Consider the following 24,025-nt stretch of genomic DNA (forward strand, 5'->3'; position numbering starts at 1 on the left):
CGAGGTTAAAATATCCAACAATCACACCGACTATCCTCTCGAGGTGGACGAGGAATATTTTAATCCTCTAGACTCTGGAGCATTATAGAGAGTTATTTCCGCACATGTAGTAATTCGCCTACAAAGCCACTCAACTATAATCACCAGATCGTCTAATTCAAAACGAATAATCATTCGGCTCAATATGAATGCATATGTCATCTCATGCATTCAATCATAAATTTAATAACCAATTCAAATAAGCATTCAATCATGATTTCAACTAAGCATTCAATCATGATTTCAAATTAGCATTCTTTGGAACACTCGAATCCAGTCTAATTCGAGTTAATCGTTCCATTCAAGTCTAAGTCGTATTTTACCTTATTCGCTTCGAAGGTACTTCAATCTGAAATCAAAAAGCAAGGATAATAGTCAATATCCAATCAAACTCATTCAAAACTCAATCAACTTCTTCAATCGATAAAAAGAAAATCGATACTGTACCGACTTCAATCTTCCAAACTGAACAAAGCTGCTATCTCGCAACTCTGCTGACTTCAATTCAATCTATCAGAAGGAGTCATAAGGATCAATATCGACATCAAAAACTCACTCAAACTCGATACGATCAAAACATAAAAACGATATTCAAAACTCAAACTGTCGGCATAACGGCTATAAACTGATCAAATCAAAAACGCAGACTGCAATTCAACAATCCAATAAACTCATTTCAATCAATACATATCATTTCCAATCCAATCCCAACACATCTCAAATTCAAAGATTTTGAAAATCACTAAGAAAATCATAACAATTCCGATCGTTGTTTGATCTTCATACCATCTTAGATATACTCTCACAGCTATCTCAAAATCATCCTCTTCGAATATAAATCAATTCTAAAGACATCCAAAAATTCAAACCTCTCATAAATAAGATAAACTTACTTCCAAACGGAGCACTCATCGCTGCGATCGCAGATATCAACTTCAGATCAAATTCCAACGGACGGATCGAGCTAAAATGGAAATCACAAAAGCTTGGAAGCTTTTTTCTCGCCTTCAATGGAGAGGAACCGATGAAGGGGATGAAGAGGGAACAAATGAGACTAAGTCAAACAAATTCCAAGACCAATCAATATAACAAATCCCATTTTTGCGTTTTAGTCCTTGAAAATTCCGAAAATTGCATTCTAGTCCCTGATCAAAATCGAATCGGCCCTCGACTTCTAAAATCTTTGATTATCTCAATTAAGGTCCATTAATATAATTTTGGGGCGTTACAATTCTCCCCCTCTAAGAATCGATTTCGTCCTCGAAATCAAACATGATTCTATCACAAGGTCGAGGCTTGAATCAAGGACTGCAATAAGAATTTACATCTCGGAACTAAGTCCAGAATCTGCTTCCAATCTAACTCTGAATCGTTCATCTCAATCAATTCGGTATCTCAAAAAAAATAGAGAAAGTCAGAAACTCTAGTCGATTACTTCATCAACACTTCGTCCATCTATCAAAAGTCATCTCATCCTCGTTAGAAAATCCATCTAATTTCAGTCACATTTCGAATCATCTACCGTTCTAACTCATGACACAGAAAGTTCATCTCGAAAATAAAAGAGATCTTCATCTTTCCTCGTACAACTTTTAGAGAGGTGCTTTCAATAAATCATCTGATCGCTGTCGTTGTACGAAGTCCCCACAAGAATCAAGAATTCTGCCAACTAGTGCTAAGTCGAGCACTACAACTCATGGCAATTCCTCTAATGTTTGATTCATCTAATCTAGTTGTACGTCGTTCTGAGGGTATCGAATCTAAACAAGTTGAATCAACAATAAAAAGTCTCTTCTAAGTCTATGCCAAAAAATAATTACATCAAGGATCTCTGACTAGACTGACAGACTTCGGCAATTAATGACATCTGACAACCTCTGACAAGATATCAATCCTCTATTCTTCATCAAATCATTCTGAACAGAAAACTGTAACGGATTCCCTCAATCTACCAATCAAAACAGACAGTAGATAAAATAAGGATAAATTCTTCGGTTCGAAACATCAGTTGCTGCATTCACTCCTTCAGTTAAAAAGATTCAAATCAGAAATTCCATCATCAAATAATAAGATCGAAGAAATTCATTCGGTCCAATCAGAATTTCAAACATCAAGATTAGTCTACAACTGATCGGCGTACAATTCTGAAAAGATTGTCGAAAGCTCTGTACGATCAGTACAATTCTCATAACCAGAAAACAAGAAATTCATCAATAAGAATTCCTAATTTCAACTAATACTTCTGAGAGATTCGGTCAACATAAAATTATGCAACAATACAGGAGTATTTGTCAAATCAAACGGCCTGTCAAAAGTTCAAAACGGCCATACCTCAATTCAGAAATGATTCTGAGAAAGTTCTCTTCACGAACTTCCTGAAGATAAAATTCGGATCCCCATTCAGTGTCGAACTCGTTCTGACAATCGAGTTAAATCTAGGAATTCATTCCGAACAACTTCAGTCGTTCAATAACCATTGGCACATCAACCAGTTCAGGTTACAATCCAATACATCAACTGTAAAGCTTTGAGAGTTCGTTCATACTATTATGTAACAACAGTCATTCAACAGAATAAATCAAGAATTCTTAGAATCGAGAATTCTTAACGGAAGATTCCATCACTCGATCAACGATACTCAGATGACATCTCATCTCAAACTCAACAAAGTAGCCTTGCTACGAAAATCATCGAATTGAGATCCCAATTCCACTCTGAATCAGAATAGATTGTACAACAGAAAATCGAATTGTTCTCTCTCTGACTGCTAACAGTTCAAAACATCAGAAGCCATACTTCAAACCTCATGCTTCCTCGTCCTTTATTCGATCTGATTCCTCAATTCATCAAATATCTTCCGATCATCTGGAAGAACACTGAATAAACTTCAAAGTGCCAATCTCCTGATACTCTGTCTCAAACCAAAACATCTGGCACAACAAAAGTTATTCGCTAATAAGGAATAAATATAAACCTGAAACTCAGATTATACCCATATCTGATCTATCTTTACCGGATTCTGAAAGGTCGAATCAGATTCCAAAGCATTCTCAATATTCTCAATCAACTCTGGTTCGAAGTCTAATGAAGGAGCAAGATAAACATTCCATCTGTTCCAGACTCTATCAGAAGTGCAACAATCATTTGTCAAAGATAACAACTGAAGTAGATAAAATAAGATCAGATCATTCAGCTTAAAATCTTAGCTGTTACAATCAATTCTCCGAATAACAACAAAATTCGCATTCAGATTAATCGTCCTCTATAACTCTCTTTCCCAAATCAAAATCAGTTCGAACTGCGAAAATCAAAACTTCTATCTTCCAAGATCAGAACAAATTACTGAAATCTTCCAAGCAAATAAAATGATGCTAAATCTTCCAAGCAAGAAGATCTCTGTGAGACTTAAATCAGAAACTAACATCGCATCTCGAGCGTCTTCAACTTCTTCGATGCTCAAGATAACAAGGAGTTCTTCTGAACAAGAATAAGTCTCAACTCTCAATAAGAAGGAGTGCAAAGCACCGAAAGGTCATCAATACCGAAGAAGTCAATAATACTGAGGTGCTGATCAATCTCTCCTTCAATTCAATAAGATCTGGTCTCAAGATACAAACTAAACAGAAGAACATAATCTACTGAGTAATCGTCTTCTCAACAATAAGAATTCTTCAAAGGATTCGCGATAGAATTCGCTAAATCCAAAAATCTTCAAATTCAGATAAGGACGTCGATCCAGATCAATTCATAACAGCTCTAGTCTTGAGGTATACAATAAAATTCCATCTTCCTAGATAAAAGATCGAGGAAAATAAAACTCGGTCTCACAAGATTCAGACGTCAAAAGAATAGCATAATTGATCGACATGAAAATCTGCGAACAATTCTTAAAGAATTTGAAAGATCAATACGGCTCTTCGAATGATAAGAGATTCATCGATAAAAAAACTCAAGAGCTCATCTACAAATCTCTGAAAGATTCGGTTCAAAGGACTCATAAAAAATGCAGATGAAATTCCAATTCAATCTGTACAACAGAAAAATTCAAATCGGTCGAACCTCATTCCGAATTCGATTTCTGAAACCTCTTCCCTTCAGATTATCAGTCGATGATGTCTGATCTAAAATTAATGCTGAACTCATCCTCTCGACTCGGAGGAAAATCTGGAATCTCAACTAGAACAACATCAGCAAACTCAATAACTCTGTTAAATCAACCAACACGGCTGATTGAAGACATCATCTGCATACCTCAAACATTCCTCCGCACCATTCTGTAACAAATGGTAATCGACAATTAATAAGAAAGGAATTCTTAACTCAGGAATTCTTACCGAAGGAAAAATCCACTCGTCTATCATCTCTGATCCGAATCCGGCAACAATCTGAAATCAACCTCGGTTGCCCTGTACTCGGTTAATATACTACATCGATAATATAATCAAAAACTGATTACCGAAAATATAGTACTGTTCAGTACAATCAACTCCCATGGAAACAAAATTCAAAATTTCGAATTAATTTCACCGCAAATAATTCAGATAGACAAAAGTAGAGGAAGCATCAATCTAACTTCTCCACAAGAAGAAAATTTGCATCAATATCTAACAACAAAAGAGTCGAAAGACTAAAATCAACCAGTTACCTGCTTCCCCATCGACAGAAGCAGTTAGAGTCTGTGAATCCTCGCTAAGAACAAGTACTAAAGCATGACGCAGAAACTCGGATTTAACCAACTATACGAAACGACCAAACCTTGTTTCTCTAAGGCTTTCTTCTTCGATATCCACCAACTTTTTGCAATACCTTGCAGTTGATAAGCAACTAACTGAATCCGTCGTTCATCGATGTAGTCTCGCGAATCAAACAATTGATCAAATTCCTCTAACCATCTTTCACACAAGAATGGCATTCCCAGAATTATTCAGAGTCAACGGTTAAAACGACTGAAACTCATCGGAAATTCTTCAATCAGTGCCGAATAGCTAACCATCTGATCAGTCGCAGTATCACTCTATCCTGTCCGAATTCTATGCAGTTCGATTCTTCTTCAATATACATCAAGAACATATATCTCATACTCAAACGAGTTAGGACACAACTACCTCGATCTTCCAACATTCGGTGTCCAAAACCTCTTTCTCGAATAATTCAACCATCTCGAGAAAATTCGAATTCGATCCAGGAATTCAAGTAATTGATATCTCAAGTAATTCATGCTTTTAAAAATTTAAATCACATAATCATGTAATTCAAATAATTCTCAAAAATAAAGCATGCTCGCATGGTATTTAAATAAATCAATTTAAATAACTCAATCACATGCGAGAGTTCAATTCATGCGAACTCGATCTACCCCACTCACTTCTAAATTCAGTCCAAGAATCTTATCTCTCTACTTAATGTGAGACCCCGATTCTAATAATCTAATCAAGAATTAGTCCTATCGATAATCAATCAAAGGCCAAAAGATAAGACATTAAATAAATAACAAAAAAAAAAAATTCTGATGAACAGTTGATGAAACTTAAAATTTGTAATTATTTATATGTTAAAAAGTGTGTTTTAAATTTTAAGTTTAATTAAAATTATGAAGTTGTATTATTTTAGTGTTATGTGTTTATATTTAAATGTTTTACTAAAATGTTGTATTTTACGGTTTGCGCAGGTTTGGTAAAAATAAAATTACTCAAGCTACAGAGGTCATAATGGAGTAACCTCAAAACCTGTAGAATCACAAAAGAGGCATCTTCAACTTTGTAGAAGACAAGAAATTCCAAAAACTTCATTAAAATGATCAAAATAATCAAACATCAAAATGGAGATAGATTTACTTTTACTATGACCAGCTTGGAGTAAAAATATCATAAGTATTTCATATTTTATCCAAAAGGGGTGAATGAGTTGTCCAAACACATCTACACAAAATATCCAACGTGTTCTATGTTGAAAAGAAAGGCTGAATCGGTGGTCTAAGGCATCAAACATGCCAATTAAAGTTGGGTCATGGTATTAACATTCAAGGAGACAAGCACCCACCAACTTTACTATTTCACATTTAATGAGCCTTGGACTCTTGCTCTCATTTGGCCTATAAATAGATGTGTTGTATAAGCTTTGTAGTATGCAAGAGTGTAGAGAATTCTTTATTTGTAAAATAAATATTGTGTGTGTGAGAATAAAAGTTTGAGTGTGCAAGTTTCTCAAGTTCAAGTATGAAATTTCTTTTATCTTTATTCTTGAGTTTCATGTTAATGGAAAGCTAAATCTATTTATGTCAAGGTGAAAAGGTTTCATTGTTGGTCAAGTAAGATTGTTTATATTTTGTATATTCTTTTCTTTTCTATTTTTATTTTTACTAATTGATCTTTATTTGTAGGTATAATTTTGGATGATTTGTTGTTATCTATTTACATCAAATGCTTGGTACCTTGAATGTGGTTACCTTGATTTGTTGTCAAATATGATACAATAAATACTACAATAATTATATACTATAAATATATGTATCTATTTATAATAAAGTCATATATATTATTTAGACGATAGCGTGACACTGTCGGTTGTTCTAAATAATATTGTGATTTGAACTAACATTTACTTTCTCGCATCTAACTTTTACTTTATCGCAACTAACATTTACTTTTCCGCAACTAACATTTACTTTCTCGCATATAACATTTACTTTTCCGCAACTAACATTTACTTTATCGCATCTAACATAAAATCATATATTTTATTTTGACGATAGCGTGGCTCTGCCGGTTGTTCTAAATGAAATATTGTGATTTGATCTAACATTTACTTTTATGTCAATTTATATTTATGCATTTATATATATATTATGGGTACCATGTATTAAATATCGACTGATATTAATATAGTGGAAACTATATTATATGATATACTTGTTTAAATATTTCATTGTTCTTTTATGTTTATTCTTATTTTAGTTTCTTTTATTTATTTTTATTAAACAATCTTAAATAAACCAACAATGAACCTTTGAAACCTTGACAATTTTATAATTTGTGTATTTGAAGTTTTATAATAATATTTTTATCTATAATATATTATTGCTAAAATTAAACTTACAACATCCTCTCCGTGGATCGATCTCGTACTCACGAGTATATTACTTGCAGACAACCTACACTTGGGTGAATTACAATTTAAGTTGTAGCAAGTTTTTGGCGCCGTTGCCGGGGAGGTATAAATTAAGTTTAATTTTGTTATTATGTAAATAGTATGTTGTTTTTTATTGTATGATTGTTTGGAGTCGTAAACAAAGTGGTAGACTTGTTCGAGTAACTGAAAATATTTTAAACATGGACGATAATTCTAATAATCAAGATGATAATAATAATAATAATCATCAAGAACATGAACAATCAAGAACACTTAGGCACCATATGAATCCAATAAGAACTAGTACACCATCTTGTTTAGTTTTTCCTCCTGATGCATCTAATTTCAATTTTAAGCCACAAGTCATTCAACTTTTACCAAATTTTCATGGCTTAGATTCTGAAAATCCATATTTGCATTTAAGAGAATTTGAGGAGGTTTGCAACACTTATAATGATCAAAATTGTAGCATGGATACTGTTCGATTAAAGATTTTCCCTTTTTCCTTAAAAGATAAAGCTAAAACATGGTTGCAAAATTTGAGATCAAGTTCAATAAGATCATGGGAAGAAATGCAACAACAATTTCTAAAAAAGTTTTTTTCCTTCCCATAGAACAAACTCTTTTAAAAGACAAATTACAACTTTTTCTCAAAAACAAGGGGAAACATTTTATCAATGTTGGGATAGATATAAAGAGTTACTTAATACATGCCCACATCATGGTTTTGAAATATGGAGAATAGTTTCTCACTTTTATGAAGGTTTAATACCTAAAGATAGGCAAATGATAGAATTCATGTGTAATGGAACTTTTGAAGATAAAAACCCAAATGAAGCTATGGAATATTTGGAGTCATTAGCAGAAAATGCTCAAAATTGGGATAATATAGGCTCAATTGAACCACCAAGTAAAACCAATAATTCAACAAATGGGGGTGGTATTTATCATCTTAAAGATGATGTAGATGTTCAAGCTAAACTTGCATCTTTAGCAAGAAAATTAGAAATGAAAAAGAGTGATCAATTAAAAAGTGTTCAAGAAATTGTTTGTCATATATGTGACACACATGATCATCTTACAAAAAATTGTCCTACTTTGCCTTCATTTAAAGAATGTCTCCATGAACAAGCCAATTATGTTAACAATTTTAAAAAACCAACATTAGATCCTTTTTCACAAACATACAATCCTGGTTGGAGAAATCATCCCAATTTTAGTTGGAGGAACGATAATAATGCACAACCTTCACAACAACCTTTTCAAAATAACCAAAATCATCAAGGTTATGCTCCTTATATCCCACCTCCAAGAAAAAATTTTGAAGATGAAATTCATGCATACATTCAAAAGCAAGAGTCTATCAATATTCAAAACATTCAATCTATGAATGATTTGAAAGAAACTCTTGCAAAATTTGCATCTGCACTTAATATTCATGAAAAAGGAAAATTTCCATCTCAACCACAACCTAATCCTAAAAATCAAAATCAAAAAATTTGATCAAGTAAAATCTGTTATTACTCTTAGAAGTGGTAAAATAGTTAATGATCCATATAGTGATGAAAACAAAGATCAGTCAAACTCAAAGAGTAAGGATGAAAATCTTGATACTTTCGAGAAAGATGATACTTTGAGTCCTAAGATTAAGAAAGTTGATGATAAATTATCTGAAATAATATGTGAGTCAAATAAACATGTTCCTTTCCCTCATGCATTAGTTAATAATAAAAAACAAAAAAATGATTCTGATATTTATGAAGTTTTTAAACAAGTAAAAATAAATATTCCATTATTAGATGCTATTAAACAAGTGCCTTCTTATGCAAAGTTTTTAAAAGATTTATGTACTGTAAAAAGACAATTGCATGTAAAGAAGAAAGCATTCTTAACGGAGCAAGTAAGTTCTATTATTCAAAATAATTCTACCTTGAAATATAAAGATCCCGGTTGTCCAACAATTTCATGTATTATTGGAAAAAATAAAATTAAAAAAGCTTTGTTAGATTTGGGAGCAAGTGTGAATTTAATTCCTTATTCAGTTTATGAAAAGCTTAAGTTGGGAGATTTAAAACCTACATCTGTTACTCTTTTACTAGCCGATAGGTCAATCAAAATACCTAGAGGTATCGTAGAAGATGTGTTAGTTCAAGTCGATAAATTCATATATCCTGTGGATTTTATTGTCTTGGATACACAACCAATAGAAGTACATAACGAAATTCCAGTAATATTGGGACGTCCATTTCTAGCAACTTCAAATGCTTTAATTAATTGTCGAAATGGAATAATGAAATTGTCTTTTGGAAATATGACTTTAGAACTTAATGTGTTCAATTTATGTAAACAACCAAGTATTAATGAAGATGAAGATGATAATGCAATAGAAACAATTGTGGAAGAAAATATACACCAAAAAAACTTAAATCAACAATCTGAAGTTTGTTTAGTGGAAAGTTTTGATTCAAAAAATGTTTTTAAATCAAAGTTATTTGAAGAAATTAATAAACTTGAAGAAGTAAAAGAAAATGATCATCCAAAACTTGAATTAAAACCCTTGCCAATAGAACTAAAATACGCTTTTCTTGGTGAAAATCAAACATATCCTATTGTAATATCTTCTACCCTCTTACCAAAACAAGAAGAAGATTTAATAACACTACTTAAAAAACACAAAAATGCAATTGGATGGACTTTGCAAGATATAAAAGGTATAAATCCTTTAATCTGCACACATAGAATTCATTTGGAAGAAAATGCTAAAACATATCAACAACCACAAAGAAGATTAAATCCACACATGAAAGAAGTTGTTAAAAATGAAGTTTTAAAACTATTAGATGCCGGAATTATTTATCCAATCTCGGATAGTAAATGGGTAAGTCCAACACAAGTAGTACCAAAAAAATCAGGCATCACTGTTATAAAAAATGAAAAGGGAGAATTATTACAAGCTAGGATTCCATCTAGTTGGCGTATGTGCATTGATTATAGAAAATTAAATGATGCAACTAGAAAAGATCACTTTCCGTTACCATTTTTAGATCAAATTTTAGAGAAAGTGGCAGGTAATCCTTATTATTGTTTTCTTGATGGGTATTCGGGGTATTATCAAATACCAATATCATTAGAAGATCAAGAAAAAACTACTTTCACTTGTCCGTTCGGAACTTTTGCTTTTAAAAGAATGCCATTTGGTTTATGTAATGCCCCGGCTACTTTTCAAAGATGCATGCTAAGTATTTTTAGTGACATGATTGAAGAATTTGTGGAAGTTTTTATGGATGATATAACTGTTTTTGGAAACTCATTTGAAAACTGTCTTAAAAATTTGGAAGAAGTTTTAAAAAGATGTGAAGAAAAAAATCTTGTTTTAAATTGGGAAAAATGTCACTACATGGTTAAATCCGGAATTGTGTTAGGGCATGTCATATCTGAAAAAGGAATTGAAGTTGATAAAGCTAAGGTTGATGTTATTGCTAATCTACCATCACCAAACACGATCAAAGAAATTCGATCATTTTTGGGTCATGCGGGATTTTATAGAAGATTTATAAAAAATTTTAGCATAATATCGAAACCAATTTCAAATCTTTTAACAAAAGATGCACAATTTGAATGGACTCAAGAATGTGAAACTGCTTTTAAAAAAATAATTAATCTTTTAACTACATCACCTATTTTACAACCTCCTGATTGGTCTTTACCATTTGAATTAATGTGTGATGCAAGTGATTATGCTGTAGGAGCCGTGTTAGGACAAAGAAAAGAAGGTAAACCTTATGTGATCTATTATGCAAGTAGAACCTTAAATAGTGCTCAAATCAATTATTCAACAACTGAAAAAGAATTACTTTCAGTAGTGTTTGCATTAGATAAATTTCGATCCTATTTAATTGGTTCTACTACTATTTTTTACACTGATCATTCTGCCATAAAATATTTATCAAATAAACAAGATGCTAAGCCGAGATTAATAAGATGGATTTTGTTGTTACAAGAATTTGATCTTGTAATAAAAGATAAAAAAGGAAAAGAAAATGTAGTAGCCGATCATTTATCAAGAATAATTTCTGAATCATCTCAAAATGAAATACCAATAAATGAAAATTTTCCGGATGATCAACTATTTTATGCTACTACTATGCCTTGGTTTGCTAATATTGTAAATTTTCTTGTGACAAATAAAATGCCTTCTCATTGGAGTTCACAAGATAAAAATAAATTTTTGAAAGAGGTCAAAAAATTTTATTGGGATGATCCTTATTTGTTTAAGTATTGTCCTGATCAAATTTTTCGACGATGCATACCCGACAATGAGGTAAGTAGTGTCATTAAATTTTGTCATTCTGAGGCATGTGGAGGTCATTTTTCGTCAAAGAAAACAGCTGCAAAAATCTTTCAATGTGGATTTTATTGGCCTTCTTTATTCAAAGATACACATTCATTTTGCAAATCTTGTGAAAATTGTCAGAAAATGGGTTCAATTTCAAAACGAAACATGATGCCTTTAAATCCAATCATGATTATTGAAATATTTGACAGTTAGGGAATAGATTTTATGGGTCCATTTCCATTATCTTTTGGATTCACTTATATTTTAGTAGCTGTCGATTATGTTTCAAAATGGATTGAAGCAATTGCATGTAGAACTAATGATCATAAAGTTGTGATAAAAGTTTTGAAAGAAAATATTTTTAGTCGATTTGGAATACCTAGAGCTATAATAAGTGATGGGGGAAGTCATTTTATAAATAAATCATTTTCTTCGTTGTTAAGAAAATATGGTATTACACATAAAGTTTCTACTCCATATCACCCTCAAACGAATGGTCAGGTTGAACTTGCAAATAAAGAAATAAAACAAATTTTGGAAAAAACAGTCAATCCAAATCGAAAAGATTGGTCTTTAAGATTAAGTGATGCATTATGGGCATATAGAACTGCATTTAAAACATCATTGGGGATGTCACCATATAGATTAGTTTTTGGAAAGCATTGTCATTTACCTGTTGAAATTGAACATAAAGCTTATTGGGCAATTAAAGCGTTTAATACTAATTTAGATGATGCATCTAAATCAAGAAAATTGCAATTAAATGAACTAGAAGAATTAAGAAATGATGCATATGAAAATGCAAAGATTTATAAAGATAAAACAAAAGCATTTCATGATAAAAATATTATGAGAAAATCTTTTGAAATCGGACAAAAAGTTTTACTTTATAATTCTCGCTTGCATTTGTTTCCAGGAAAACTTAGATCGCGATGGTCTGGACCATTTATTGTTAAATTTGTCTATCCTCATGGTGCTGTTGATGTTGAAAATCCTAAAAATAATAATGTATTTAAAGTTAATGGGCAAAGACTTAAACCGTTTATAGAAAATGAAGTTCTTAATGAAGAGTTTATTCCTTTATATGATCCAACTTAATTGTTACTTATATTTTTATTTTATTTTTGCAGAATTGAGTTCACTTCCCGGTTAAGTGGCGGATAACGGTACTCCGTGACTACTTTTAGTCGGTTTTATTTCAATTTCCCAAAATAATTGAATATATATATATATAAATATATATTATGGATGAAGCTATCAAAAAACTTGGTAAATATTTTCCATCTGTTTCTAAAAAAGTTCTGAGAATGATTTATGAAGGCAGATGTGAAAGATTGAGAATGCTTATGCAAAAAGGAATCCCGGAGGATATTCGTCTTATAATTGAAGCCAAGGTTCGATTAGGTGGTGAAGTTCCAAAATTCTTACTTGTTCGAAATATGTCTGGACTAGGAAAAAGTACCTATGCGAAGAAAAGAAGGGCTAAAAGGTTAGATGTTTGTCATAATTGTGCCAGATGGACTTGTAATAGACAATGCAGATCTTTGGGATATGTTTCCACAAATAGAGAAGATAAAATTGATTTCATTAAGAATGGGCTGAGTAAAGAGTCATTGGATGATATCTCATTGACTCTTGAGACGCATTCTAGTGGAGATGTACAAGGTCAACTTCTCCGTTTATGGAAACTATTCCAAGCGCAGCGTCATGGTGATGGTCTTGGGAATCTGACTAAAAAAGACCCTATTTGCCAATTTATAAGAAAATTGAATGGTAAGCCAACCCTCGACTCATAAATATTGAAGGAACACTGTGAGCCACAATCACATCACTGTTTATACGCATGCATGTTATTATTATATATTATTTTTTTTTACTATTTTCATCATTTTGTTCACATCTGTATTCCTATTTCTGTCTTATTCCTTGTTTTCCTTATAAAATCACTCAACTCTCTCTATATTTTTTAAAAGAAAAGAAAAAAACATGACAGGATCTTCTTCACAAAAATTGAAAAATATTTGTGTCTTTTGTGGTTCTAATACTGGAAAGAATGAAATATTTGTTGATGCAGCAATTAATCTTGGAAAAAATTTAGCAGAGAGAAAAATTCACTTGGTTTACGGAGGAGGCAATATTGGGTTAATGGGATCTATTTCAACAGCAGCTCATCTTGGAGGTAGTCAGGTTTTGGGTATTATTCCTACAGCTTTAGCTGAAGGAAATATTACAGGTGTTACGGTTGGGGAAGAGTTGAAAGTTTCATCAATGTACGAGAGAATAACTAAAATGATAGAAAATTCTGATGCTTTTATTGCCTTGCCTGGTGGTTTTGGTACTTTAGAAGAAATTTTTCATGTTGTTTCTTGGGCACAACTTAATATCCATAATAAACCTGTTGGCTTGTTGAATATCAATAAATATTATGATGGTTTGTTGACTTTTCTCGATGTAGCCGTGGAACAAAATTTTATTACAGAAAATTCACGAAGGATGCTCATCTCTGCTTCGAATGAAGACCAATTAATTGATGATCTCCAAGCTTTTGTTCATCAACCTGATTCAGCTATAACAAAGATCAATTGGTCTCAACCAACCAGTAAGAAAAGAAAACTATATCATTGATTCAACATGTCATGAAATGGTTTGTGTTTGTTCCTCATCTTCAATAATTTCAGGTGATATCTCTTTCATCATGTACTCTTTATTTTTCTTAAAAAAAAAAAAAATTTAAAATTTTTAAAAAAATATATTTCTATAATAATATTTATTTTTTTTTTTCAATGGCAGAGTAAGGAGTCAAAAACTCCTGACACGCATTAGTTTTTATTTATCATCTTATCACAATAGATTAGATTTTAATATTCCGTATATATTTAAATTGCAAACTACTAAGAAAATGAAGTCTTTTTGTATAGATGTTTATTTATTCTTCTTTTTATCAATTTAATAGAAAATATATAATTGATGGGATATAAGTTATAAATAATATATAATTGTGTGTTTTCAAATACATATTTTCTAAAACTTTTATGAGTATATAATTAAAGTGATATTGATTGAATAAATAATAACATGTATAATTGAGGGAATTAATTTGTAAAAGTTCAATAGTTACTCACATAAATTTTGTGAGTGAGGGGTAAGAATTGAGAAAACAACTTATAAGCTTTTATTGATTATTAAGAAATGGTTGATTACTAGATTAAACCCATTTTGAAAAAAAAAAGAAAAAAAAAGAAAAATGAAAATTGGCTGCAAAGTTGTTTGAAGTTTGATTGTAAAGATGTAGAGTATTAATATCTCTACTATAATTATTAATGTAATAGATTTACCTCATAAAAAATAAAAAAAAATAAATAAAATTTGAAAAAAAAATGTTACATTTTCAAAGTTTATTGGAGGTATTTGATTATGTAAAAACAATTTTGCAGCCAAGCAAAAAAACAAAAAAAACAAAAAAAAAACAAAAAAACAAAAAAACAAAAAAACAAAAAAAAAACAAAAAAAAAAATGGGTTTATTCTTTGTAAATCATCCTATCTTATTTTCAATATTAGGTTATTTGATTGTCTGCTTTACTAGCCATTTTCAAAGAGTGTATAATTTCTTCCAACTCCATGAGTGAAAAACAACTATATATGAAATACTTTAACCCGAGAGAATATGGAGTTGAGACTTTTACATTAATATTCTTGATGATATACATGTTATGAAAATGATTTCTATTATCCTTTTAATTATATTATTCTCAAAGTTTTTAGAAAATATTTATGTAAAAAAAAAAAAAAAATTATATATATTTAATATTTTGATATTGTGTGAAATATATATGTATAGCCCATCCAATTACATATTGATGTATTGGTTGATAATGAGATTTATAAATAAACATATGATCTCCTCACAAGTGTGTTTTTAAAATTTCAAAGTTTGCAAATTTGAATATATATATTAAGGAATAAAAATCTAACTTGTGATTTTATGATATTTTATGATATTTTATTACTAAGGGACTAGTAATTAGCCGGTTTGGGGGTGTGATGAAACTTAAAATTTGTAATTATTTATATGTTAAAAAGTGTGTTTTAAATTTTAAGTTTAATTAAAATTATGAAGTTGTATTATTTTAGTGTTATGTGTTTATATTTAAATGTTTTACTAAAATGTTGTATTTTACGGTTTGCGCAGGTTTGGTAAAAATAAAATTACTCAAGCTACAGAGGTCATAATGGAGTAACCTCAAAACCTGTAGAATCACAAAAGAGGCATCTTCAACTTTGTAGAAGACAAGAAATTCCAAAAACTTCATTAAAATGATCAAAATAATCAAACATCAAAATGGAGATAGATTTACTTTTACTATGACCAGCTTGGAGTAAAAATATCATAAGTATTTCATATTTTATCCAAAAGGGGTGAATGAGTTGTCCAAACACATCTACACAAAATATCCTACGTGTTCTATGTTGAAAAGAAAGGCTGAATCGGTGGTCTAAGGCATCAAACATGCCAATTAAAGTTGGGTCATGGTATTAACATTCAAGGAGACAAGCACCCACCAACTTTACTATTTCACATTTAATGAGCCTTGGACTCTTGCTCTCATTTGGCCTATAAATAGATGTGTTGTATAAGCTTTGTAGTATGCAAGAGTGTAGAGAATTCTTCATTTGTAAAATAAATATTGTGTGTGTGAGAATAAAAGTTTGAGTGTGCAAGTTTCTCAAGTTCAAGTATGAAATTTCTTTTATCTTTATTCTTGAGTTTCATGTTAATGGAAAGCTAAATCTATTTATGTCAAGATGAAAAGGTTTCATTGTTGGTCAAGTAAGATTGTTTATATTTTGTATATTCTTTTCTTTTCTATTTTTATTTTTACTAATTGATCTTTATTTGTAGGTATAATTTTGGATGATTTGTTGTTATCTATTTACATCAAATGTTTGGTACCTTGAATGTGGTTACCTTGATTTGTTGTCAAATATGATACAATAAATACTACAATAATTATATACTATAAATATATGTATCTATTTATAATAAAGTCATATATATTATTTAGACGATAGCGTGACACTGTCGGTTGTTCTAAATAATATATTGTGATTTGAACTAACATTTACTTTCTCGCATCTAACTTTTACTTTATCGCAACTAACATTTACTTTTCCGCAACTAACATTTACTTTCTCGCATATAACATTTACTTTTCCGCAACTAACATTTACTTTATCGCATCTAACATAAAATCATATATTTTATTTTGACGATAGCGTGGCTCTGCCGGTTGTTCTAAATGAAATATTGTGATTTGATCTAACATTTACTTTTATGTCAATTTATATTTATGCATTTATATATATATTATGGGTACCATGTATTAAATATCGACTGATATTAATATAGTGGAAACTATATTATATGATATACTTGTTTAAATATTTCATTGTTCTTTTATGTTTATTCTTATTTTAGTTTCTTTTATTTATTTTTATTAAACAATCTTAAATAAACCAACAATGAACCTTTGAAACCTTGACAATTTTATAATTTGTGTATTTGAAGTTTTATAATAATATTTTTATCTATAATATATTATTGCTAAAATTAAACTTACAACATCCTCTCCGTGGATCGATCTCGTACTCACGAGTATATTACTTGCAGACAACCTACACTTGGGTGAATTACAATTTAAGTTGTAGCAACAGTGCTGCGCTCGATCCTATAAAAGTCCAGGATCGAGCGCACCATATTTTGAAACTCTCTGCCGAGAAAATAATATGAGCCGCGCTCGATCCAGCAAAAAGCCAGGATCGAGCGCACCATTTTGTGCAAGTCTCTGCCTCAATATTTTCAGGGGCTGCGCTCGATCTCAGAAAATCATGGGATCGAGCGCACCCTAGGATCAAAATTTTTCCAGAAAACTGAACATGCTTCCAATTCAAAATCAACAATTCAACACAATCTAATATCAATCTAACATGCTCAATTTCGAATCCAACAACATGTAATCAACATAAAAACTTCAATATTCATCATTCATAATCAATTCTAATATTCAACAACGCTCGAGTTCTAAACATGCTTTCAAAACATAAACTAGATTGGCATGCATTTCCAATTCTAACTCGAAGTCCCACTTCTATTCTTCATTCTCGTTCTATCCCTGTAGTCTCTGACTCGATCCTGCCCACCTGTTGCCAAGTACACATACAAACAAAAACAACAGCTGGATAATCCGGTGAGAAAAATATTCCCAGTAAAAGAGATAACATGTTATATCAAATAAACATATCAAACATGATATGCATCAATTCACCTCGTATATCAACTTCAGATATAATTCAAGTAATTCATTCAAGTACTGAATTAAAATGATATGCATGTCTGTAAAACTTCTGGATTATCAGACTCAGATAATCAAATGGAATTCTTATTTCTTTCATTCTTCGGTTTGGGATCCCGATGTTAAAATATCCAACAATCACACCGACTACCCTCTCGAGGTGGACGAGGTATATTTTAATCCTCTAGACTCCGGAGCATTATAGAGAGTTATTTCCGCACATGTAGTAATTCGCCTACAAGGCCACTCAGCTATAATCACCAGATAGTCTAATTCAAAACGAATAATCATTCGGCTCAATATGAATGCATATGTCATCTCATGCATTCAATCATAAATTCAATAACCAATTCAAATAAGCATTCAATCATGATTTCAAATAAGCATTCAATCATGCAAGTATGTGATTTATTTGGAACACTCGAATCCAGTCTAATTCGAGTTAATTGTTTCATTCAAGTCTAAATCGTCTTTTACCTTATTCGCTTCGAAGGTACTTCAATCTGAAATCAAAAAGCAAGGATAATAGTCAATATCCAATCAAACTCATTCAAAACTCAATCAACTTCTTCAATCGATAAAAAAAAAAATCGATATTGTACCGACTTCAATCTTCCAAACTGACCAAAGCTGCTATCTCGCAACTCTGCTGACTTCAATTTAATCTATCAGAAGGAGTCATAAGGATCAATATCGACATCAAAAGCTCACTCAAACTCGGTACGATCAAAACATAAAAACGATATCCAAAACTCAAACTGACGGCATAACGGCTATAAACTGATCAAACCGGAAACGCAGACAGCAATTCAACAATCCAATAAACTCATTTCAATCAATACATATCATTTCCAATCCAATCCCAACACATCTCAAATTCAAAGATTTTCAAAATCACTAAGAAAATCATAACAATTCCGATCGTCGTTAGATCTTCGAACCGTCTTAGATATACTATCACAGCTATCTAAAAATCATCCTCTCCGAATATATATCAATTCTAAAGACATCCAAAAATTCAAACCTCTCAAAAATAAGAGAAACTTACTTCCAAACGGAGCACTCGTCGTTGCGATCGTAGATATCAACTTCAGATCAAATTCCAACGGACGGATCGAGCTAAAATGGAAATCACAAAAGCTTGGAAGATTTTCTCTCGCCTTCAATGGAGAGGAACCGATGAAGGGGATGAAGAGGGAAAAAATGAGACTAAGTCAAACAAATTCCAAGACCAATCAATATAACAAATCCTATTTTTGCATTTTAGTCCCTGAAATTCCAAAAATTGAATTCTAGTCCCTGATCAAAATCGAATCGGCCCTCGACCTCTAAAATCTCTGATTATCTCAAATAAGGTCCATTAAGATAATTTTGGGGCGTTACAGATTTCTTTTCCGATATTTGCGGCTCTAGAAGATGGGAAGTACTTCTCCAGAAAAATTCTTTTCATTTCAGTCCAAGTCGTGATGGATCCAGATGGTAAATAATACATCCAATCCTTAGCAGCACTCTTCAAAGAGAAAGGAAAGGCCCTCGGTTGGATCTGCTCCTCTATCACTTCATGGGGTTTCATACTTGTGCAAACCACATGGAATTCTATCAAGTGCTTGTTAGGGTCCTCACCTGCAAGACCATGAAAAAAAGGCAATAAGTGAATCAATCCAGATTTAAGCTCAAAAGTAGCATTATTTTCTAGAGTAGGAAAAGTAATGCATAAGGGATGTTGGTTTGGATCAGGAGTGCCCAATTTTCTAAGGATAAGATTAGCGTTTTCAGCCATTTCGTGCTCAGGAATTTCAGTATGAATCTCTTCCTCTTCCTGTCTTCTACGAGCTTCTCTTCTTCGCCTGTGTAAAGTTCTTTCGATCTCCGGGTCGTAGGAAAAGTCTTCTTCAGAAAAATCACTTGAAAACATGAACGAGAGAAAACAACTAGAAACAAAGAAAAGAGAAGAGAGTGAGATTAAACAAAATAAAAAAGAAAAATAACACAATAAATTAAACACCGTCCCCGGCAACGGCGCCAAAATTTGATAGCGCTAAGTCGTGTCTTACCCAAATTACCCAACTCAATCAGATAAACAAATATGCAGTAGTGTGAGTAGAGATCGTTTCCACGAGGAAAGTGAAATCTAATGTGTTCTTCATTAAAATAAATGAGGGGTTTTGAATTTGAGATTAGCTACTAAAATTTAAAAAAAATATTTAATGAAATTCTAACAACTATCATGCAAGATTAAATTATAACGACGAAAGCAATGAGAAACAAGTCTTGGTATCGGTCGACTACACCCTTGATATCATTCATTCAATCATCGATTACCTAAAAATAATTAATCTTATCAAATATTCATCATTGAAAATTTAATTCATGTTTCACTTAATCCTAGTTAATTAGACACCAACGTTCTAAATTAACTCTAACCAATAAATCAACCCGAATACCAGCAATCTAGATTTAAATTTAAGGTATCATTCAATTGAGTGAAACTGATGAATCTAGACAACACAAATACCAGCGATTGTATTTATCCTAGTCAATTGTTGTTCATACGATTTAACAAATTCACCAGCAGAAAATATTAAACGCAGTTGCTTCACAAATTAGATGGTTCAAACAATTACGGATTTGAATTCTAATTTAGCAGTAGATTTTATAATGAAATCCTAATATGGCCAATCCAAAAATCTCACATACAAGCATGGAATAAATCAGAACAACATTTGATACTCAATAAGGATTAAACACTGAAAAATTCGAATCTCATGAATAAACTAAATCAAGGGCTTGTCTTCCTCAACCAAGTTCTAAGGTTTAGCTACATTGATTCATGAAAAACCAAAGAAAAATCAAAAGAAAAGAAGAAATTGTAAGAAAAAGATAGAACACAAAACCTAGCCTCCAAAGAAACCTTCAAAGTCTGATAATTTTCCTCAGAAAAAATGGAAAAATAGACCTAATAAAATCTATAGTCCAAAATAAAAGAGTTTTCAAAATTAATGATTCTATCCCAAACAGCGACGCTCGATCGGTAAGATGCTGCAGATCGAGCGGTCCAAAATTTCACTTCCTACTGCCTTCATACTTCAGACGGCCGCTCGATTGGTAGAATATTGCAAATCGAGCGGTCCACTTTTCTTCAACATCTTTTCAGCATTTCCCTTGATCCATGGTTCCGTCCATATGTCCTCCAAAACGCACAACCTACACAACAAACCGGGAAACAAATCATTTAGACACAGAATATGAAATACGAACACAATACATAATTAAAACACATAAACGAATGTAAAACAACAACAAAATGACATTAAAATATGAAACACAAACACAACTATCACATACTCATGAAAATAACGGATACATATGTTATAACTTGCACGATTATATATCAAAATTGTTAAACTAGTGGATTCAATGGTTAAAATATTTATCATTATATAACATACTCGTGAAAATAGTAGATACATATGTTATAACTTGCACGATTATATATCAAACAGTCGTCCATAAAACCTTAAATTCATCAATTCGAAAGAAATTAAAGATCAATACACAGTCCATTGATTATCAAACATATTACATAATATAAAAAATCTAAACTCAATTACAAGTCTGTCATCTAACTATAATACTAGGTGATCACTTTGCTTGGATAAAGCATATCCAGCAGCGGCGAGGAAAAATGCTCCTGAATCCTCACTGTACAATTAAAAAAAAGTTATAAAATTATTAGTCATCTGTCAATGGTAAACATATTACACATTAGAGATATGATAATGTATTGTTTAATCCAGGCTCTGAATTCATCATACATCTTTATAGACCATGACCTCTCAGGTTGTGGATTGTTCCCAACAAAGGATAGCAGACGAGCAAAGTTGATAATTATAGGCCCTATTTCCTTATCCATATCTTTGCAGTTAGGGTCGTTCTTTCGCTGCAAGTCAAATATAGTGCACTTATTGACCCCTGCCACGAGTTTTAGTAAAAACCAGCGCCCATCTCTGTGTACTGGGGTGAGAATTATTCGCGCCTTTCCCCAGGAGGCGCAGGGCCATTCTGGATCAATCCCTTTCACCACCCCCACCAGATTTGGGTTGAGAACTCGGTTTTCATCTTCAGCCAGTACTGACATCGACAGATAGAAATGCCTATCCATCAGCGGCACGATTGGTGACATCACTTCAGGATGTCGCAGCTAAATCTCGAGTAATCCACGAAGAGATTCACCCATGTGCTGAATTCAACAGAAGAATATGTTTTCAAAGTTAAAAAAAAATAGTTCTCTACAAATATTCACGAATCATAAATGCTTACACAAATCGTGACGGGCGAATTCATGATCTCCATGGGCCTGTAGAACGACTTGTCGTAATTGTTTTAAAACCCTTTAATCCTGCTTGGCGAACTCGTGAGCATTGGTGCCCTAACTCGAGCCAACGATTTTTTTACCTAGAAAGTCACGCACTCCACAAATGGCCTCACACTGTCACAACCTATCGACGTGGACGCCTCGGCACCTGACATAACCGCATCAGGAGTCACCTGAATATCTAGAAACATCAAGTTTATCGTTTATTATATTATACTATACATAAATATATACGTCAAAAAATGCATTAACTCACCTTCGGAGGATTCCTCTGTTATAGAGGGCAGCGCAACTCGGCTACTATTGGGAAACAATTTCCTGACCATATTTTGATCCACACCTAACAGCATACATCAAACAAATTAAAATTAAAATGACAATTCTAATACTTAATATTATATGAACTTAATTAGAAATTACTCACTAACATCTGCCTCAAGTACATATGATTTCCTCTTCTGCCTTCTATTATAGACCATGTTATAATCTCCCTGAATATGCACTGCTGTCTGAGACCTGATCTCAGCCAAACTTGCTCTAATCTGTTCACTCAAACACGATCTCAACTCATCAAAACCAGCTTTCATTTCCCTTATACACGCCCTGGTCTTGATAAATTGTTCTCTCATCTCAAGACGCAATGAGTTAACGGTATCATCCAATGCACTCAAACGCCGCCTAAAATGATGCTCCAAGGGTGATGTGCGGCGGGTAGGATTGAGTCCAAAGTGGATTCTAGGACCCATAGGAATGGGAGGACGAGTGCTAGAGTTGGATCTAATGGCATCAACAGAATGGGTGCTAGAGCTGGATCTAGTGGCTTCACTAGAAGGGGTGCTGGAACCATCATGATAAGAAGGTGTGTGCTGGACTATGGGAGACTCCACATCATTCTCGAGAGGGCGCTGGCTACATATAACAGTCTTACCCTGACTCCACAGCTCTAGTACCCGAGTGGTGACGACATCTGGTGCAGAATCAACAAAAACACCGGTGGTATAATACGATGACACGAGATCCTCAGAAGTAGGAGTCAAACATCCAACACAATCCTATATTAATTCAATATCGTATCAGATAAATTAAAAATTTATGTCCACAGTTACTATATCAAATTAATTCATAATACTTACATTTATATCATAGGCACCAAAGGCTGCACTAACATCAACATTAGACGGGGCACAATTTGAGGGCCACGTGCTAGCCACCCACTTAAACATCCTGGGCAAAATCAAACCGTCTACCACATCTCTTCTCATGAAAAACTTTTGTGCCACGCTAGAATAATATTCATAAGCCAAGATCTGTAAAAAAAAATTTCAAACAATGTTATTATTATAAATAAAGATAACAAAGTCAATTTAACTTCAAAAAATTATATACCTGTAGATGCAGCACAAAACCAGTGATAAAAAAATTTCCATGAACTTCTTTACAACCCCGTCCCTGGGAAGTATATTTCCTTAAAAGTTCCTTTATCAAAGATCTGACGGCATCATGATAGGCTATTCTACCCCAGACTAGCCATCTTTAACTTCTCCACATCCATCCCCTCAATTTCATTTTGTCCTAAGGCAGTAATCTTTGCCTCCAAATCACTAAAAAAAATTTGAGACTTACCAACAAAGTGTCTCGAGACAAAGATACCTCCTCCATCTGGTAGATCTGTCGTCTCTATACTGCAGTCGAGACTTGTTATTAAACAATACTCTAACATAGAAAATCTAACGGGCCTTTTACGCACGACCAGGGGCAGAGCCAAAAATGTTTAAGTTGGTGGGCAAAAAAATTGT

The 24,025-nt window shown here is 32.4% G+C and overlaps 2 protein-coding genes and 1 non-coding gene across 9 annotated transcripts; 1 reads left to right on the forward strand and 2 right to left on the reverse strand.

The window, feature by feature from the left end:
* The first annotated feature begins 5,071 nt into the window (after window positions 1-5,071).
* Window positions 5,072-16,291, forward strand: LOC140890170 (uncharacterized). Its single transcript, XM_073297929.1, has 8 exons — window positions 5,072-5,128; window positions 9,656-9,810; window positions 11,770-12,151; window positions 12,871-12,910; window positions 12,956-13,112; window positions 13,687-13,827; window positions 13,903-14,088; window positions 16,288-16,291. Exons 1-8 carry the CDS (start codon window positions 5,072-5,074, stop codon window positions 16,289-16,291), a joined length of 1,122 nt encoding a protein of 373 aa, XP_073154030.1.
* Window positions 7,785-7,895, reverse strand: LOC140894080 (small nucleolar RNA R71). Its single transcript, XR_012153633.1, has one exon. It is a non-coding gene; the product is annotated as a small nucleolar RNA R71 (small nucleolar RNA).
* Window positions 16,292-21,414: 5,123 nt separating the features above from the next.
* Window positions 21,415-23,975, reverse strand: LOC140892790 (uncharacterized). Of its 7 annotated transcripts, none has more exons than XM_073301789.1 (7): window positions 23,616-23,975; window positions 23,363-23,536; window positions 22,654-23,281; window positions 22,486-22,569; window positions 22,175-22,410; window positions 21,670-22,094; window positions 21,415-21,556 (listed from the first exon to the last, which is right to left on the reverse strand). In XM_073301789.1, exons 2-5 carry the CDS (start codon window positions 23,489-23,491, stop codon window positions 22,310-22,312), a joined length of 942 nt encoding a protein of 313 aa, XP_073157890.1. In that variant the 5' UTR covers window positions 23,492-23,536; window positions 23,616-23,975; the 3' UTR covers window positions 21,415-21,556; window positions 21,670-22,094; window positions 22,175-22,309. The 7 variants fall into 7 exon arrangements, with proteins under 7 accessions (XP_073157890.1, XP_073157889.1, XP_073157891.1 ...); XM_073301788.1 differs by having other exon boundaries at window positions 22,175-22,377; window positions 23,853-23,970; XM_073301790.1 differs by having other exon boundaries at window positions 22,175-22,402; window positions 23,853-23,970.
* Window positions 23,976-24,025: the final 50 nt, after the last annotated feature.

This window comes from Henckelia pumila, chromosome 3 (genome assembly GCF_033568475.1).
Source record: "Henckelia pumila isolate YLH828 chromosome 3, ASM3356847v2, whole genome shotgun sequence".
Classification (NCBI taxonomy): Eukaryota; Viridiplantae; Streptophyta; class Magnoliopsida; order Lamiales; family Gesneriaceae; genus Henckelia; species Henckelia pumila.

Bases quoted from the DNA above. Each gene is read 5' to 3' on its own strand.
- LOC140890170 (XM_073297929.1), top strand. From the start codon at position 5,072: ATGCAGTTCGATTCTTCTTCAATATACATCAAGAACATATATCTCATA. The intron at 9,811-11,769 runs AGAAGATTTAAT...CACTTATATTTT, and splicing joins ACCCTCTTACCAAAACAAGA to AGTAGCTGTCGATTATGTTT. The intron at 12,911-12,955 runs GTGAAGTTCCAA...TGTCTGGACTAG, and splicing joins AGCCAAGGTTCGATTAGGTG to GAAAAAGTACCTATGCGAAG.
- LOC140892790 (XM_073301787.1), bottom strand. From the start codon at position 23,888: ATGGAGGAGGTATCTTTGTCTCGAGACACTTTGTTG. The intron at 23,282-23,362 runs GTAAGTATTATG...GAATTAATATAG, and splicing joins TTGGTGCCTATGATATAAAT to GATTGTGTTGGATGTTTGAC. The intron at 22,411-22,485 runs GTGAGTTAATGC...TGATGTTTCTAG, and splicing joins AACAGAGGAATCCTCCGAAG to ATATTCAGGTGACTCCTGAT.